The following is a 19,507-nucleotide window of genomic DNA, read 5'->3' as shown; positions in this document are numbered from 1 at the left end:
TTGGATGCTTATCTTGCTGGGATCCTATGACCCCAGCTGACTTCCTGCCCTTTGGGCAGGGGGCTGGACTCGATCTCCCAAGGTCCCTTCCAGCCCTGATGTCTATGAAACCCCTGAGTTTCTGGTTCAGATGGAGCCCACTGTTTGGACAACTATGTAGTCTTTGGGAGCTCCCTGTGGCTAATCCAATTGACTATGGCACTAGGTGTTCTTATTAAAGTACTGCAAGAACTCGCCTGTAAGGCACCAATTCTTTATCTGCCAAGCTTCCTAGGCATAGGCTTAGGTTACAGATATTTTAAATTTTCTTTTTCTGCAAGAACTAGAAGTCTCTTTCTTATTCTGCTATTTGTAAATGGATCAAGTCTCCTCAGCTCTTTCCTGCATGGAGATGAACCAAGTTGGATGTCACTCCTGAGTTCTCCGCTTAAGGCATGATTTTCCCCATCTGTGGAACCAGTCTCAATTTTCTGACAGGCAACCTTCTGACATCTTTTTGAAGGGAAAACCCATGTCATGCATTTCTTTAAAATGCCTATCGCTTGTCAACAGCAGCAACTTTCCCTTTGAATGAAGGACTAGGCTAACTTTAAGTATCACTTCTTCCAGTAAGGCAGCCTATCCAACAGCTTTTGCCTGTAATGGTCTTCCTAATGCCTCCTACAGAAATAAGGGTTCTAGCTCCCAAAACCTTGAGGATCTGTATTGGGTTCAAGATAGATGTCACAGTAAGTCCAGGCGCATTTAGGATCCTGAATGACCCAATTTGAGTTGCTAGGAGACACTGGGACTGTCAGTGGCAAGGAGACTGTCTTGTAGCTGATGGGGGGCCAAAAGTGTATTTAAAGTCCTGCCTTAAAGCTTGTTGGGGGTTTGATATTTTTTCCCCTTACTGAAAGAAATCTTGATGCTTGCCTGGCAGTAGCTCTGGAGATTTAAACAGGGTTGTAGAGCATTTATAAAAGTATCAATTTGACTAACTTTAAACTTAAAGCCATCTAGGACAAAATAACCCTTAAATTTTTCATGGGCTGGGATGGGCCTGCCCTGCACCCCCCCTCCCATGGTTTCTCAATAAAGGATTTGGGCGCACTCAACCTGTTTTATGATCTGTCTGTATTAGAAGAGGACAACAACAATTGATTAGATATGAGAAGCTAAAGTCTGGCCTTGCCAAGGTGGATAGGAGTTTTGCCTTTGTCAGCATGTAGCTAATAGAGGTGATACATATTGATCGGCACCGATATAAAGAAAATTGATTGTAATGGAAATTGGCCTGATGTGGCTGATTAATTTGGCCAATAAATGTCCATGCATGTGTGCAGCCACAGCGCAACACTTAGGCAGCGAGGAGTACAGTCCGGCAGCATGGAGAGCGCATGCAGCTGATAAGTCTGTTGTGGTGGACAGGGAGGTGGGAGGGAAGGAGCCGTGATTTGGGAAAGGACTTGCAGCCTATCCCTATTTGGCTTGCTCCTCTTGCTGTAGCTGCTAGGGTGAGGGAACAGGGCAGGGTCTGCTGTCTTGCTGTCCTCATTCCCTGCCTTGCTAAGTCCTTGCTACCCAGGAGGCAGGCCAGCAGCTGAGCAGAGTCCTCCAGCTGGTGGTAGTGTGACTTGCGGCAAAGGCAGGGAGTTGCCTTTAGCAAGCAGTAAATATTGTACCACAGTATTCCCTGAGCACAGCTGGAGCTGCCTGTCTGACTACTCTCTACCAGCTGGCAGAGGCTGCTGGAGGCAAGGCATTCCCAGGCTGCAGCTGCAAAAAGGTCTCCTGTACACCCATCTACTGTTTTTCAGAGGTGGCAACGTGGCATGTGCAGTAGACTGCCCACACTGGTGTACTTATAAGTGCTTTTTGATTTGAAGTGGAGGTGACTCTTGCCTTATTCTGAAGCTCTGTGGACAGAACAAGAGTAATGGTAGCATTGGTGCTCCTGATTTTTACTGTGGAAGCCGGTGGTCTGCATGGTCAGTTGCATGCCATACCTAAATTGTGACTCGAAAGAAACTTTGTGTTGGATCTTGCCCTTGCTCGTAAATGGCTAAAGCTTAATTCTAGTACTCTGTGGCAGGCATGTTGTAATCTAGTTTATCCATGACTTTGAATACAGATATCCTGCTGAGCTACTGCTCTTCAGAGATTCTTATTTTAGAACTAAGTTCTTCACATCTGGGTCTAAAATCGTACGCCTTTTAAAGACTTCTGTATGATGACACAACTTGAGTGATTTCTTCCCCCCCCCCCCCTTTAAATGCAATTATGGTTGCAAAGGTGTTTTCAATGATTTCAAATCATTTGGTCTAATCTCAAATTTTATCTTTGGGGGGTGGGGGGTAGTGTTTTGTTTAACACTTGTTGAAAATGCTATGATTTTTTTTTTTGATCCAGCTGCAGTCCTCTGGCTTGATAGCCTTTAGTTTTACTTGATTATACACGCAAATTTAATTCACCCCTTGCTTGCCAGTTTTGGCAGAGATTTGGCCCTGTTAGAATACAGGATGGGCAAGTAGTGGCCGATGCCATATAAACGGGAGTAGTAGCCAGGGCCCCAGGAATGGTGTGAAATGGTTTCTTTGGGTTCCTATACGCGTGTGTGGAGCCTGCTTTGATGTACTGGAAATCCAGCGCAGCGGAGCAGGCTCAATTAATCGAGTCTGCTGGAGCACACAAATTGATGTGCGCTGGCAGCCCTGCGTCACGTGTATCTGCATCATTGCACATCTGCACACTGCAAAAATGGTGGCAGGGCGCTTTGAAATAAAATATGTTCAATGAGCTTTAGTTCAGAGCACCCTGCCACCATTTTTTTTTCACCATGGGGTGCTGATGCACATGACTCACGGGTGCTTCTAATTATCGCAGCTGGCAAATTAGAGTGCCCGGCACTGCGCTCCACTACACATGTAAAAATGCCCTTTGGGAGCAGACAGAAATGACATTTGTTGTGGAATTGGCCCTTTGAAAGTGCTTCTAAAGCCATGCCCAAAAGAAGAGCACAGCTGCAGAGTGCTCCAGTCACGCGACAAATTAACCCTTGTTGTGTGAGGGTTCAAATGAAGATGCTCCAAAGTGGAGCACCTTCATTAATCCATCTGCCTCCGCTGCAGTGCAGCCTGGCCATAGCTGCTGTTCTTTGGATGGGAGTGGGGAGAAGGCAGGAAAGGAAGGTCTGTTATAGGGTTTTCTCAGCCCTGCTGTAGTGTGTGTGGGGGGGATTAGAGCCCCTCACCTGGGGGGTAGAGGCAGCTGTAACCTACCCACTCCAGTGGGGCTGAGAAGCCCAGAATAGACCTCCCTTTTCTGCCTTCTCCCCCTCCCATCTGGAGACAGAAGCAGAGTTGCAAGATGCCAGGATGGAGCTAGAAGAGGCTGTAGAGACTCAGCTCCTAATTAGAGCTGATCCTTCACCCTCCTGATTCATCAGCTAACATCCATTGGGTTGGGAGGATCAGTTTAACTCATGGTGCTTTCTATAAATTGCCATGAGTTGTACCCAGGAGCTGCCCTTCTGTCTGCACCTTTTGGATCAGCAGTGTAGTTTGAACACAAGACATTAAGGCTGCCTATACACATGCTCAAGGGTGGGGAGGGGCCGTTTTAATTAGCGTGGTTTCCTGACAACCACTCTAATTAAAAACGGTCACTGACATATTGTATTAAGCCCCCCTCCCCATGTTTTAAAATGCCTGCAGGGGTGCTTTAACTAAAAAGCGAGCCAGCACATCTGTAGGTAGCCTGAGTGCTAAAAAGGTGAGTTGTCATCGCTCTAAACAGAAAGACTAAAGCTGCCAACAGACATCACAATTATCCTGGGATAAAATGCTTCTATTTCAGGACAGAATGCAAACATAGACATCCATGCCTGTTGCACCAGGATAAATCCTAAAAACGTTTCCCAGATAAGACGTAGTAATAGTTTATCCTGGGAATATTGCAAAGTATGTTTGTATAGTTAATTCTAGGATTGATTCAATGATGCAGTGTCTGATAGGCAGCATTGCATTTTCCCCTTTTTAAATCGAGGTTTAGTGTATGGGACAAATAGAAGCACAGTGTATCCAGGGATAAATGCAGTGTCTGTTCTTAGCTAAGGTAGATGGCTAGCTAGAAGCTGTATGAAATTTTCTTCTCTTCTGGACGGAAGAGGACCTGAAGTAGGGGAATGCGATTCTGAAGTACTCTAGAATCTTGACTCCTTTTATAAGAAAAAGAAACACCACCAAGAAACTGTTTTCAGGACCACATGGTTCCTCTTTGTTGGTTGATGCTCTTTTTCCATTAGTAATGGTGTGACCTTGGGGAGCTTACAGCTCGTAATGGGCTGTTTAGCTGGGAAATCCTCAAGCAGATTCTGTCTGCGGTTTTGTGCACGTGGGAAAATGGACCAGAATTTAAGCTGTTATAGGTTCTCTTTGTGTATACTTGTACAGGCAACCCCCGCTTAACACTGTTTCGCTTAGCACTATTTCACTATAACCCTCGGTTTATATTGATACCTGATTCCACTTAGTGCTTAGTGAGTTCTGTCATAACGCTCATGGGCATCATACAGCTGACAGCAGTACACTAGCGCCACAATGCATTGGCAGCATGCAGCTTCACTGTGCAATTTAGCGCCAGTTTGTTGCCATCTTGGTTCATCAGAATTGGTTTTGCTTAACGCTATTCTGCGTAACGTTTGCTTTTTTTGAGAACCAATTAAGAGCGCTAAGCAGCAGTTGCCTGTATTACTGAATGGATCACACCCTGCCTCTTTTATTTGTAGAATGACTTTGTCTGTAGACCAGTCCTGAGATGCATGCTGAGAGCTGGAGCTACATAGGTAACAGAATACTGTGAATTCAAAGCCATGGATCTTCTCAGTGGCAGTATTGGATTAGCTAGGATCACAAAGGAGAGCATCCTCTCCTAAAACTTATCTGATGCATTGGTATAACTTGAAACCAAGTTCCTGCAGAACGTGGTGCCTTGATAATAAGCGATCACTTCAGGTTCTCTGCACTACAGTCTTCAAGCTAGGAAATAGCTCTTTTTAATGAAGTGGTTTGTAGAGGCAGGGCAGGCTCCAAACCTTATGGACCAGCTCTCCAAGCCAGGGGATGCTTGCATCTTGCTCACAGTGGTCACTTTGTACATACTCGGATTATGGAAAGTTGACTGTTTTCACTGACACTTGGCTCCTGTGCACATGCAAATTTTTAAATGCAGACTCTTTACAACTTGCTGTAGCACTTCAGAAGTGGATTCTGGAGGTGACATCACTCCTGAAGACTAATCTTGAGAAATGCCGTTTCTCCAGCTGTTCTCCATCTCTGCTGTGTCTGAATGATTTAATCTGTAACTACCCAAGTTGGCAGGTGATGCTTCTTGAACTGCCACAGCTCTAGAAATTAAGGTGCATAGGAAGAAATGGCGTATGCTCTGTTGTCACCACTTGGTCCATACCAAGGTATTGATTCTTCTGGTGAAGATTTCCAAAAGATTTTAAAGTTTGTTTTTTTTTTTTTTGTTTTTTTTGTTTTGTTTTTAATGCCATGCCATTGATATGGGATTCTAACTAGATGCTCATAGGTTTGACATGAGCCCCACTTGTTCACCTCTAAGCTATTAAAATTCACTCTTATGCTTTGCTGTGTGCTGGGAATTGCTCTGCCTGAGGATTGTTTGACCTTGACACATACCTTGCTAAACAATAGACCAAAAATGATGCCTTTCATTGCGCTGTCCTGTATTCTATATATAGTGTTTTAAGTGTCTTATGAACTGGTCTCGTGTTTGGATGACTGCACATGCTGTTGAAATCTTTCCTGCCAGTTTTTTGTACTATCCTGTGTAAAAGTGTAACTAAAAACGATTCTAATCAAACCACTGCTAAGAAACTGAAGATGCATATTTTGATAAATTAGTGAGTTTGTTCAGGAATTGGCTTAAGCTAAGCTAGAGGGTGGTATCAGCTGTGAAGTATGTATGCCTTGCCTGGTGTGAACTTTTGTGGCTCCTTGGCTGCTCTGTGGCAACGGCCCATGTGCACACTTTTATCCTGTGGTAAATATAAAATGCCTTGCCCTGCTTTTGGTGAGGGGTACAGTGTGACTCAAGTACCAGTAGGTAGGAACATGAATGCGGGCACTTAAATGAATCATATTCCTAGCCAGTCTTGCTTCATCATGACTTGCTTGTCTGGGCATATCCTAAGACCCTTGATCCAAAATGAGTGAGTCCATGCTAACTTTATAAACTGGTGCAAATCCCCATGTCACAAACTTGCTATTGTTCAGTACCTTGTTGCTTTATATAATGCCCCCACTCTTGTTTTTCCCTCTAGTGCCTGCAGATGCTGATGGTCCCCTCTACCTGCCATACAAGACCCTGGTTTCCACCATTAGTAACATGATCTTCAGTGAGGGAGAGGCTCAGCAACTCATCGAGATCCTGACGGAGAGAGCCGGTGTTGTCCAGGACACGTGGCACACGGTAGTATAACTCCCTAGGTCAGAGCAGCTCGGCTGCTGACTTCCCTGTGGTCAAGTGAGAGTGACCAGCAGCTGCTTCATGTAGTTCTCTAACATCCTTTTGGCCTGAGTGTGACACAGGCCCATTCCAGGAGTGCGGGGGCTGGAGGTCTCAGGCCAGAACCTCAGCTGGTGTCAGTCAGATGGAACTATAGAGATACTCGTATTTAAAGATCTGACCCACCTTCATAACATGCAATGTACTTGGCTAAGCCAACTTCACAAACTTCCTCCATAAGCTGCCTTTTAAAATGAGAGGATCGCCTTGTCTCTTCTAGCAGGAACTGGAGGTTGCTCAGTGGAACGTCTGATCTCGTAGCTGAAACTGAATAGTCTGGGCCTTAACTTTGTATTATGCTCACTGTTTTGCTAAAGGCTCTTATGTGACCTTGGGTGACAGTGAAAGGGAAATGTGGTGTTCCACACTCGCCTATAAGGACCTTGTTTCACATTTAATTTTAGGTGGCTCCTAGAGCTCTTAACCCTTGGATTGTCCACACATTAACACCTGAAAGTAGTATTTTTGGGCAGCTTAGTTACACCACTCCAAGGCAAGCTTTGTTTCTGATCTGTGTTACCCAGCTTGTGCTCCATTAATGTGTGGCCATTCCCCCCAGATAAGCCATCCAAGTTGCAGACCTTCACATGCCAGAATGCAGAGTGTCTTCCCCCACCCTCCTGTTCTGCATGGACAAACTTTCCACCCCCTAAACTCTCTTGCCTGGGGGTGAGTCTGGCACCAACCCAACTCTGCCTCCCACCCCTAGGTGTGGGACCTTCCCACCCCCAATCCTATGCAAACAGCCTGCAGAGCACATAGGAGCTAGCCAGGTCACAGGTTATGGATAGGTTTGGGGGGAGGGTAGAACAAAAGGGGTGAGATTGGGTCCCCATGAGCTGTGGATTCCCATGAGCTGTGGATTCCTTCTCTGGACAGGGGCAGTAGCTTCCGTAAAAGTGCCTTCCCTCACCGCTCCCACCTCTTAGCCACCCTGGGAAGCATGACAAGCAACCCTAAACCCAAGTCTCAATTTATTAAAACAAGAGGCCTTCTTTAATTTACTTTTTCTCTTTTATTTATTTTTAGGTTCTCTTTTATTTTTACTTCTCTTTATTTTATATTTCAGCAGCTGACTTCATCCTTCCCCCATCCCATTTTATTTCTATCTCACACTTCATTACCCACCCATCTTCTATTAACTCTCCATCTTCTAGCTTCATGCTCCTGCCCTCTCGCCCCCTGCCTTGCCCCGCTCCCCGCATCTCTTCTACACCACTACCTAGTGCAGGGTTAGAAGCCTGTCCTGGCTCACCTGCTCTGTAGTGGCAACTCACAGCTATAGCTGATAGTCCAGTGTCTGCTTGCGAGCCCTCTTGTAGTAAGTCACAGCTGTGCAGATGGGGGACAGTCAGAGAAGGGTTTTAGCCCCGAAGTGTGACTGCTCCCAACTCCAGGGTAGTACTTGCAACAGTCTACATTTGAGCAACTCAGATGCTGAATGTGTAACAATCCTAAGAGCATCAATCTAGGGGAGGCAGGGTCTAATGGTGAGGAGACTGGATAAGCATCCTGAAGACCTGGGTTCCTGCCATCTTCTAATGGCAAAGCAGAGCTTGAAATTCCCCATGTGTGGAAAATGGAGCCAGTGGTTCTTTGTAGTGCTTTGCCATCTGTGGATGAAGTGCTCTATGCTGAACTGTTTGGTGTTCCTTACACATGCTTTGTCATGTTGTGGAGTCGGCAGTCCTGAAGACCCTCTGTACTTTGTACGCTTTCCAGACCTGTGTGGGTGGAAGGCTTCTGTAACTGGTCCCGCTTTATGGGGCATTTGTCTGACAGCCTAGTTCTGAACTTCCACTCCAGATCAAAAATGCAAAGACCTAGCTCCCCATTAAATTAGGAGACTTTGCATTGCTGTACTAACCCAATGCCATAGTCTTTTTACATCCCTAGTGGTAAGAAACTTTTCCTCTTTGCTCTTGTGTTAAGCTATGGTCTGGCAGAAGACTTCCTTTCACAGTTGCTCTGGCCAAGCATGTACCTTCTCAGTGGTTCTACACTGGGGCAGGCAGTTATTTCAGGTGGAGGGCCGCTTACTGAGTTTTGGCAAGCCATCAAGGGCCTCATGACAGGCAGCCAGGGGCAGATAAATATTAAATTTCTAGATTTGTTTTTTTAGGGGCTCTACAGGCTGCATAGAATGGCCTGGTGGGCCGCATCTGGCCTGTGGGCCGCGTTTTGCCTACCCCTGTTCTACGTCCTGTCTTCCCCTGGTGTGCACAAGTATGCTGAAGGTGTGGACTAGATAGAGTTGTTGTTACATGGCTACATACGTGACTGAATAACCTTCAGTAAGAATAATTATAAATGGGCCCATTGCTGGAATAATAGGTAGACTGAAAAAGGTTTGTAAAGTCTGGTCTGGGCACAGTGCTATTGAACACTTCTTACTTAACGATTTGGATGCAGGAAGAGAGTTTTCCTGTTCAAGTTTGGAGATGACCCAAAACTGGGAGAGCTTGATTCTCCTACAGAAGATACGATTGGAATGGAGAGTTGGGCAGTTGACAACAGAACGGAATTCGACAGAGGAGAACAATGGTGCCTTGCTTAAAAAGAAAACCAGACGCCCAGACAGAACGGAAGTTGACTGCCTAGGTAGCAAGGTAGCTGAGAGAGCTAGGAGTTGTGGTGGGTCACAGGCTTGACGTATTTCTGCAGCATGGTGCAGCTGCTAAAAAAGCAAATACAGTTTTGGGCTGGGATATTGTCTCCTGCTCTCTAGCAAGGGAAAACCAAAGTAATAGGTGCAGCAAATCAAATTTAGATTACATCTCGGGGAGGAACTTCCTCTACTGCAAAAACTGTAGGATGATGGACCATGTTGCTCAGGGGAGCTATAGAATCACTTTCTTATGAGGTCCTTAAGAGGAGGTATTCTTGACAGGATGGTCTAGAATGGGGCGGGCAGTTATTTCAGGTGGAGGGCTACTTACTGAGTTTTGGCAAGCCATCGAGGGCCACATGACAGGCAGCCAGGGGAAGATAAATATTTATTTTCTAAATTTTTTAGGGGCCCCGCAGGCCAGATAGAATGGCCTGGCAGGCCACATCCGGCCCCCGGACCGCGTTTTGCCCATCCATGGTCCAGGAACAGCACATTCTGCGTCTGTGCAGAGGGTTGGACTAGATAGCCTTCAGGTCCCTTCCAGCCCTGGGGTCTGAAGATGGAAGCACATGTTCCTACGATGCCCTGATGAATAAGCAGGTTCTAAGAGAGCCTGTACAAACAGTGTGTGACCTCTTGTCCTTAGGCAACCCAGAAAGGTGACCCAGTTACTGTGCTGAAACGTCAACTAGAAGAGAAAGAGAAGCAACTCTCTGCTGAACAGGAAGACGCCTCTGCTGCCAAAAACAAACTGAGGGAGCTTAACAAGGTAAGAGCTTTGTGCCCTCTACGTGTCTCTGATACTTCTTTTAACCTAGGTAGTTACACTGCTTTTCTCCCTCCCCCTTGATGTGATAACAGTATGATAACTGCCTGCCTGCTAGGAATTGCAGTTAATGATTTACCCAGTGGGCTGGGCTCCACAGTCTAGCTGATGTCTTTTTATTTAATTTTTTTTTAAACTTCTTTGCTCCCTTTTTATGTGAAAAACAGTTGCCTGGTATGACAGTGACTTGTATGTGGCGCCCACGTGGAGAGTCAAAGCATTAGCCCATGCAGTCATGGACCCACAGTGCCATTGTGCTAAGCACTGTACAAACATAATGCCTTTCCAAGGGCTTATGTTAAGTTTTAGTTCCAGTTGTAAAATGCAGCTTTATGAAAGCAGGTTGTAAGGCATTTGCAAAACCGCCCCAAGCCAAAGCTGGCAAAAGGGTGCACAATTCTTTTCTCTTTTCCTATAGAATTTGGTGGATGAGCACAATTTCATATTTGCTAAGCGTGAGGGTTAAGTGCGGTGTTTATCCCCTCCCCCGTGCCGTTTGTCAGCTGGAAAAGGAAGTGTCTTTTGTACAAAAGGAGTCTACTTTTTGTGTTAACTTGAATTGGTAATTAGAGGTCAAAGCCATCTTTCTTCCTCCCCCTCCCCTCCTTCCCTCTCCTCCCCCAAACTGCTACCAGTCATAATTACCCCTGGTTTTGATCTCTAAATAAAGACTTCATGAAGCCCTGCAGTCTCACGAGGATAGGAATTATTCCAAACTCATCTTTTCTCCTCGGCACCAAAGCTCAGGAACGGGCTGTTTACTGGCACTTTGTGGGGGAGGAAGGTGGAAAGAACTGAATGTACCTGTGTTCCTCTTAGTCATGAAAATTCCTTCCTGTCCATGTACACAGTGAACACACACTTCAGCATAGTGCCTGCGTTGAAGGCAATCCAGTGTCCAAAAATATCCCTCTGGATGCTGTAACTTTTCCAGCCCCCTCTGCGCACAAGAACCAAACTTAAATGTCTCCTCTAAAGCTGAAATCCTACACACTGACATCGGCATGCCCCACACCATGCAGCTCAAGCCACAAGTTAGACCTTATCAAGCAACATGGGACTGGATTGGGCCTCCTGGGCCATGAGTACAGTTCCTGCATTTGAAAGCATCCACTTTACCTGAGGATTCCCTGAAATAGCCACATCAAGCTCTTACATGTGACTGAAAAAAGACAGGCCAAGAGCACACTTCAGCATGCCTGATGTAAGAGCAGGAAAAATGAAAATGCTACCAGTGCAGTGACACTTAGCAAAGGGGTGTTGGCTCAGCATCGCTCTGTACATCTGTCTTCTTCATTTTGCTAGCTGTCCAGCAAACCCTCATCCTATCAATGTTACAAACCTGCTTACAAATAACATGTGTTCTTGAGGGAGTATAAGTAGCACAATGGGAAATCAGATGGCTATAGGACAGAGTGTGCTTTCATTTAAAAAGCAGGTGGGAGGGCTTGCCCACCTTGGACGTGGGTGTAATCAAAGGGCTTACTGATCTGGAGAACTGTAGGTTTCGCACTGTTCTTTTAACTAATCCAGTATGGCACAACAGTGACATCCAGTGGCCACAGCTCAGAACAAGACCTGCAAGAAGGAATGCAAACAGTTTTATTGGAGATGAATTTAGTTCCCCATGGTGTGAAAGCATGTGATGGTGCAGTGCATAAAATTGCTGAGTGTTTAAATGTCCCAGGTTATACAAGACATGTTCCAAAAAAAATTGCTGGAAACTAAGTGAAACTCCATCTCCTTGAAGGAACTCGCAGCCGAGAAGGCAAAGACTGTCACTGTTGAAACCAAGCTGAAAGAGCAGCTATTGGCTCGTGAGCAAGAGGTTGCTGCTATACAGGCTCGTATGCAAGCTAGTTACCAGGATCATGTGAATGAAACTCAGCAGCTACAAGGAAAGGTAGGGGGATTTGCTATACTTCTGAATGCATGCTCCAGGCAAAATCTGGAGGAGTTGAGAACAGATGCCTTTGTTGTGCTGGGTTTGGTGTGCAGCGCTGATCTTGCTTGCAGGCATAAGGACCAGGTGACTTTCATGCCTTTCTACCTTAGTTTGGCTGAGGCTCTGAACATGCATCTAAAGCTTTAATGCAATCAACCTTAGTCTGACTTTCTTACATCTGTACGTGTCATGGAGTACAGGTGACCTGACACTTGGCCTTCAGGACTTGTAGCTTTTTTCTGAAGACCAGGAAAACCATTCTGATACGTAGGCAGAATGTCAGACTAAGAGCTTGCCCCACCTTCGGCATTGAGCCTGTTGTATGTTGAGCGCTAGCATGTTTTGCAGAAGAACAGCCAGGCTCAAAAGACTGTAACTTGCTGGAAACAACCACAGATCCCTTCAAGGGAATTACTCTCTGAAATTTATCTGGTGGTTGGAAAGAACCAGGAATGTCTAAGCTATTGAAATGGTTGAAAGAGAAGTGTCACTTCAGAGTTGTGATGGAAGGGAGTGTGCCCTGGTGGAACTGGGATCTTGGAACAGCTCATCCTTCTTTTGGGGGTGCTTTTGCATTCTGGCTGTACAAAAAGCAGCTTTATGATTTTAAATGAGGGAAAGTAGCACCTCCACTTAGGGCTTTTGTATATATGTGGGTGTGGGGTGGGTTGTGGGTGGAGCAGGGGTTAGAATATCCTAACTGCTGCCAGCCTAACTCCTTCTGGAGAGCTCTTTCTCTAGGTATCGTCTTGATGAGATGGAAGATGCTTCTCTTCCATCTCCCTATTGGATTTTGATGCCTGATTATAACATGTGACAGGCTTGTAGAAGGCACCTGCTCTGTGCGCATGAAACCATGCGCATCTTCTGAAGGAAAACTGCTATGGGCTAATTAGGAGGGTAAGGGGTGGGGTGGGGGGGAGTTGGTATTTTGGCCTGTATGTTATAGGAGGGCTAATAGTGTTCTGCCATCCTTGACTTTCCAGATCCGGTCTCTTCAAGAGCAGCTGGAGAATGGGCCAAACACCCAGCTGGCTCGCTTGCAGCAGGAGAACTCTATTCTGAGGGATGCCCTAAACCAAGCCACAAGTCAGACGGAGAGCAAGTAAGAGAACACTTTCTGGTGGCTATAGAGCAGCTGAAGCCAGGAGTAAGTCTGGATTGTGTGTAGGAAACTCTCCTACACGTCACAGAAATCCAGCCAAACCTGGGCACAGCCAGTACCCCCCGCAAGCCAAAAGAGCTCTGCTCCTGTAATGAGAAATGGGAACTGGAGGTACTTGAACTGCTTACTCCTATGTCCCAGACACTAGGATCTGCAGTTGGACTACATCTCCCATAATGTACTGAAGACTGTGAAGCTGTTGTAATACATAGCCCTTGGAGCATCACAAGAGGCTGTCTGCCCAGATAGGAAGGCATATCAAGGAGAACTGGAATGAATCACATGACCTACAACTTTCAGGATCTAAATTCTCAAAGAAGTCTGTATTTTGGGGTGGAGAGGAAAACACATTGACCTGTTTTACTACTGATGGGCTGCAGAATCTTTGCCATTCTGCACCCTGCTAATCTAGTTCTGGAGGAGGTTGCTAGTTGACAGTCCACTATGGTATAATGTCCTCTCTAAGTACGGGGTAAATGACTAGATTAAGGTCAGAGGGGTTAGGCCTTCTACATGTTACACTTCAGGCATGATTAACCAGGTAATCATGCCTTAAGTTGTGACAGCTACACATTCAACCAATTAATGGCAAGATAAAATGAGCATTAAGCTGCAACATTATTCCAGAAAAAAATGTGAGATAACTTTGTAGCTTGATTTAATCATGCCATTAATTGAACATGTGGCCAGGCCCTTATTGTCACTGTCCATCATCTGATTTTTAGTATAGCTCCGTGGTTGACTGTGGTTGACATCTTGACTGCCACAAATTCTTCTGTGAAATAGTAATCTAAAATGGCAGTCAAATGGAGTGCTCTAACAGTTGAGAGCACAGCTAAATCATGAGCTGTTGGAGGAGCAAAGAGTGGATGAACTTGATCACACACTTCGTGGTAGTGGCTTGCAAAATGCATGCTTTGCTCCTTGACTCTTTTTCTAGTATCTTTTTTATCCTCATTTTAAAATGGGCATGAGAACTTGCACACTCCAATTTCTTTTTTTTTCTTTAAGCAGTTGTACAACTTTTAATCCAAGTACAGTTAAGATTCAAGAACCAATGCTATGCATTTTACAGATTTTTTTAAAATTTTTTTTTTTAATGCTGTGTCCAATAACCTGTCATTGTAAAGTAATTGCCTGGATTCTAAAAATGTAGTCTTGGATCTGGAAGCTTGTATCCTCACAGTTGTGCAACTCTAAGTATGGAAATGTGTAGCCCCTGGCTGGAACACCATTTAGCAAAGATGATGATTGGTTTTAGGAAGCTTCTCTCCCTTGGGGAGCTTGCACGTCCCAGAAAGCAGGGGGAAAATGACCTGTTTGCAGATAAATTTTGCATTTGAAGACTTTATGCAGTAAAAATCCAGTGAAGTGTTGATTTGGGCAGTATAGCTATCTGCAGCTGACTTGGAGAGGGATATAAGAATCTGAACACTAAAATTACTCTGCTCTGACTATTCAGGCAAAATGCTGAATTGGCCAAGCTCCGTCAAGAATGCAGCAAGCTAACGAAAGAGCTTTCTGAAAAATCAGAGACGCTGCAGCAGGAAGAACAGCAGAAAAAGAGCTTGGAGGTCAAGGCTGCTGCCTTCGAGAAGCAAATTGACCAACTACAGGTCAGCATTGCACCAATAAACTGCTGCTCTCTTCTCCCCTCCCTACTACTCAAAGAGCTCTTGCTTTTTTGAAAAAAAATTGCCTTAACTGCTACCATTGCTTTGACCATCTTTCTTGCTGTGTGAGCACTGGGCTGGATCTCTGGAGATCTGCCTCTGGCACAGTATCCTTGTGCAAACTTGAGCTGTCACATAATCATACCATGCCTCTTTCTTCCTCTGTAAATTCCTGAATTACAAGGCCCAGGTTGCACATTTCAGATTCCTAAATGAGGTCCAGATCATGGCTTGGGCAGCATGTGTGGTAGGAGGATGGAAGTGCTTTCTTTGAGCGTATTGCATCACTGGCAGAGACTTCTAAAGGTGCAAAGAAGACTATTTTAGTTGTGTTTGTCCTAAGGCCTATTAAGACCATAAGTCTCTGGTGTAATGCCAAGACTATTCACAGAACCTGTTACTAGCAAAATGGAGACTGGTGATGGATGGATAGATGACCCTTCGTGTGCCCCACAAGAGCTTAAGTTTATCTTGTGGATAGTAACCTAGCCTGAGGGAGAACAGACTAAAAACCCAGCATGCATACCTGGGGCTCAAGATGCTGTTGAAACTATGAGGTAGCTTCAGTTAAGGACATGTCTGCAGCCATCTTGGATGCATCTCTGCTATACCACTGGTGATGATGCACTTGGGTAGCAGCAGCACCAAGATCAGCCTGGGCTAACTTACCCTACCTTGGCATGAGCTCGGTGTTGCTGTGGATGGGTTGCTACAGTATCTGTTCAAGGTAGTTTTTAAAGCAAGCTTTGGTCTTTCCTTGTCTATATCTGTGCTGCTAATAATGGATTTAGCTGTAAATGGCCTGCCTTTTGTAGGTGTGCCTGTATGCAGGCTGCAGTAGTGTACAGTGAGGTGACGCCATAGAGGTGGCAGATCTAAGAGTTGCCATGGTACTGGCCATTCATTTAGCCCAGTATCCTGGCAGTGGCCAACTCGTGGATGCCGCTGAGGAACCTGCAAGGTCTGTAGAGATAGCAGGAGGTCATACTCCAAAGGAAAGCTTTCTTCTTCAGCCCCTGGCTGCTAGGTGGCTCATGGCAGGAGGGTTTATAGTTCTTCCAAAACTTTGAAGTAGGTTGCTTTTTGTTTCAAGAAAGTCTGTATCCTTTTAAAAAAATCTATATCCATCTATTTTTCCACTGTGACCCCACAAACTTCTGCTACCACAGCAGAAAGCAGATCAAAGTGGACTGTTTCGAGGGCTTGATTTTAAAAAGTGATAATCATATCCCTGATAACTGTACTTGCTGTATATTTTGTCTATAGGGGAATCTTGAGATGTTTGATTCCACAAATACAAGGGACACAAGGGAGTCCCTGCCTGATGGGAGTGGGTAACTGCCTCTTACCCCTGTGACACAATGGTCCCTGACCTTTTGAGCATATTTTTCTGGGTCATAGGATCCCAAGTTCTGGGATTCTGTGACCTGGAGAATGTTTTTAACTCTTCTACAAACCTTAGTATTCCTCAATTATTATCTCCTTTCTACATGTAGAGATGCAGTTGGAGGTCTTAGACAGCTCTTAATACAAATTGTGCGTGTCCCAACACATGAGAATACATATCTGCACTCGCTGGGACTGTTTGCTGTATGGTTAGAGAAAAGATCTAATTTCAGAGGGGCCTGATTTGGATAGGACCACAGACCCTCATGAGATCAAACTGAGGATGAGGCAGATGCCAGGTAAGCAAGGACCTCTTGTCACATACCCCTGGCCTTTAGAGCCTGCTCCTGAAAGAGGTTCCAGCAACATGGCTTTTCTGCTGCTGCTGTCTCCCATGTTCCACTGAGTGACAGGTACTCAATTTGAAGTACTTCAAAGGCCTTCATCTTTAAAGAAGGTGCAACTTGGGGCAGTGCAAGTAGTCTGCAAGCGTGATTTAATATAGATTTATCCATACTTCTTACGTGGAGGAGAAAGTGGGTGAAATTCTCAAGAGATTTGAGATGCTAAATCTCCTTAAGCAGTCATAAATATGTTGCTAGCCTCCACTCGGGCAGTAGCTCTTTGTGGTGTGCTTTCTTTTTTGGTGCCTTTCCTCTGAAAGAGCTTTTGAAGTCAGAACAAGGAATGTCTCTAAATCCTGACTTGGAACCAGCCACTGTAAGCACAGGACCAACGTGAGGGAGCGCTGACTGCAGCTCCATGTGCTGTAACTCTAGCCTGCCTGGCCGCTCCGAAAGGAAGAAAACGATTTTTAATTTTCGGAGTTCCTCTCTTTCAGCACAATCATCACATTCCTTACTTTGTCTCTCTGAGGGGTGTGCCAAGGAGCATGCTGTTCCTCTGCCACTCTTGAAGATGGAAAAACTCTTTTTGGCCCAAACCATGCAGAAAATCTCCACTGCGTGAAACGTGCTGGGAGGAACTCCCCATCCCTATGCTGCTGAAGTCTGTAATGACTCTAAGCAGCTGAGTGCTTCTACCACCGGATACCAAGCAAAATAAGCATGACTGCTTTACAGTAGGGAACAGATGCTCGTCCATGGGAACTCAGTCCTGGAGAGGTTAGAACTGATGGAAAGAGCATGGTGTGTTGTGTAGTAACTGGATCCTGAGTCATCAAGGTCTTTAATGTCTGTGTCCACCCCCTCGCACACGGTGGAAGCCGATGGCAATCCTTTATATACTTCACTTCAGCTGAGACCATTGTGTGCTGAGGCTCTTACTAAGTAAGCAGCTGTGTTCCCTGCTCCTTGGAGGTTAGAGGGTTGACTGCTGCTGTAACGGAGCTATATTTTGAAGTTGCATCCTGGCTTTATGGGCTTCTTTCCTCCATGACTTTTTTAAAGAGCTGATTACTACTTTTTGGGCCTTTTATAAACAATCATGGCAGCAGTAGTCTACTGCCTGGGCTCTATCCCTTAGTCTCTGAGCCTTTCTGTGAAGAGGCAAGTGAATGCCCTTGCAGGGTTGCCTCTGCCCTTTTATTGTAAATAAACTTTCTAGCTTACAGCAGCTTTGGTAACAGCCTCTACCTCAGATGAAGGACTACCCAAGCTAATGCTAAATGGCACGCTGATCTCACATGCACACTGCTGACACTCACTCTGGGGGTTGCTGGGATAGTGGAATATGTTGCTATAAGGTAGTGGTTTTCAAACTGGGGTTCCACAATAGGGTCACTGGGGGTAACGGCAGTGGGATGGGAGGCAGTTGCCACCATTGTGAGGCTGGGTCGTCTGGCTCTGTCAACCTTGAGGATGGGGGTTTTGCAACAGAAATGACATGTCTAGGGCATTATGTCTTTATAAAATTACTGTCAACTCTAACAGTACAGGGGTTTAGATCATGGATTTGTATAGGATGGTTTGGACAGGAATGATCATGCCTCAGGCAGAGGGTTGAACTAGATGACCTCTGGAGATCCCTTGCAGCCTGATGTCTCTATGACTCGATGATTTGAAAGTGTGCCATGATCTAAGGAAGTTTGAGGGGAAAAAAACAACCATTGCTCTAAGGCTGTGTGTGTGCGTGTAGCTTGTTTTGGGGAGTACAAAGAGTGAACTTGTTATGGGTGGCTGGCCCCACATCCCTTCTCTTAAACACACTTGTTTTTTTTTGATATCCTGTTTTTCCCTTTCCTCTCCTGAAATGAGAAATTCGTGGAGAAGGACAGTGACACTCGGAAGGAGGATTGTTTTGGCATGTTCCATTTGTAATAGATGCATCAGGAAGTGTGTATGCACAGTCGCCTTGTGCATACCCGCCATAAATATTGGGTAAACAGTGTGCACACCTGCATATCAGTTTTGTCCATTGAATTATCATGATAGTAAGCAATCTGATTAGATATCTGCATCCTCATGTACTTGACTTGTGCCATGGTAAAATGTATGTCCAGCTTGGATCTGGCCCAGTAATCTGTCCTACTCAACCTAGGGGAGAAGATGGGGTTATGCATTAAAGGGAGACTTGTAAGGGTACTTAATGCCAACTGATGATTTCAGCTGGGGGGAGAAGTCCTTGTAGCCCAGAAATGAGACAGGAGGGTGTTTGTACATCTCTAGTCCATGCTTTATCAAAACTAAAACCAGAGGAATGAAATTGTCCTGTTGGAAGTAGGAGGTTCTTTTTGCCTAGGGGATGCTGAGGGAAGACTTGCTAGTATTTTGAATACCAGGTTGGCATGTAGAGCGATACATAAAGATTGATTTCTCCAGGCTGGCCTTGGTGTCCAGGACTCTCTCTCTTTCTTTCTCTGGGCAGACTTACTTGCTCATTTCTTTTGAATGCCAGGTTGGTGTGGTGCTAGACATAGAGAATGATCTTTCCAAGCTGGCTTTGGTATCTGCGACCATCTCTCTTCCTTCCTCTTGGCAGACTTCTCAAAAAGAAACGGAGACGGTGCTGCAGAAGAGGCTGGATGAAGTAAGTGAAGAGCTGCGCAAAACCCAGACCAGCTACAAAAGCCTGCTGACCGACACAGAAAAGACAAAAGAGCAGCAGCAGAGCCTCACTGGTGAGACATATCTGGAGCATGTGTACTTGACTGATGTGTATTGCATTTCCAGAAACCAAGGCAGTTACTGACAGAAGTTCTGCCGGCAGAAAGCAGAGTGTGCATCTGGTTCCCCTCTACTGGGAAGTGTATGTGAAGTGTACCCTGGAGAAGTCTTAGCTGTTGAGGGGAACCACTGTTTTTGGCAGAAGGCCCGAGGAAAAGTCTGCATGCACCTTTTTGATAGATGATGACAGAAACCCTGCTCTG

General features: G+C 45.4%; 1 protein-coding gene across 3 annotated transcripts in view; it reads left to right on the top strand.

Annotated features, from left to right (window-relative positions):
• Window positions 1-19,507, top strand: part of RRBP1 (ribosome binding protein 1) — a 60,415-nt gene that overhangs the window by 21,319 nt on the left and 19,589 nt on the right. For all 3 annotated transcript variants that reach the window (XM_019544043.1, XM_019544041.1, XM_019544042.1), the window contains 6 exons: window positions 6,329-6,477; window positions 9,831-9,953; window positions 11,761-11,913; window positions 12,942-13,060; window positions 14,583-14,736; window positions 19,120-19,258. In XM_019544043.1, coding sequence (XP_019399588.1) covers window positions 6,329-6,477; window positions 9,831-9,953; window positions 11,761-11,913; window positions 12,942-13,060; window positions 14,583-14,736; window positions 19,120-19,258 — 837 coding nt within the window. The remainder of the gene's footprint in view (window positions 1-6,328; window positions 6,478-9,830; window positions 9,954-11,760; window positions 11,914-12,941; window positions 13,061-14,582; window positions 14,737-19,119; window positions 19,259-19,507) is intronic.

The sequence above is a fragment of the Crocodylus porosus genome, unplaced genomic scaffold (assembly GCF_001723895.1).
Source record: "Crocodylus porosus isolate Cpor-Errol unplaced genomic scaffold, CroPor_comp1, whole genome shotgun sequence".
In the NCBI taxonomy this organism is placed as follows: domain Eukaryota; kingdom Metazoa; phylum Chordata; order Crocodylia; family Crocodylidae; genus Crocodylus; species Crocodylus porosus.
Note: the sequence above shows the minus strand (reverse complement) of the source record. Positions and strands in the feature narration are given on the sequence as shown.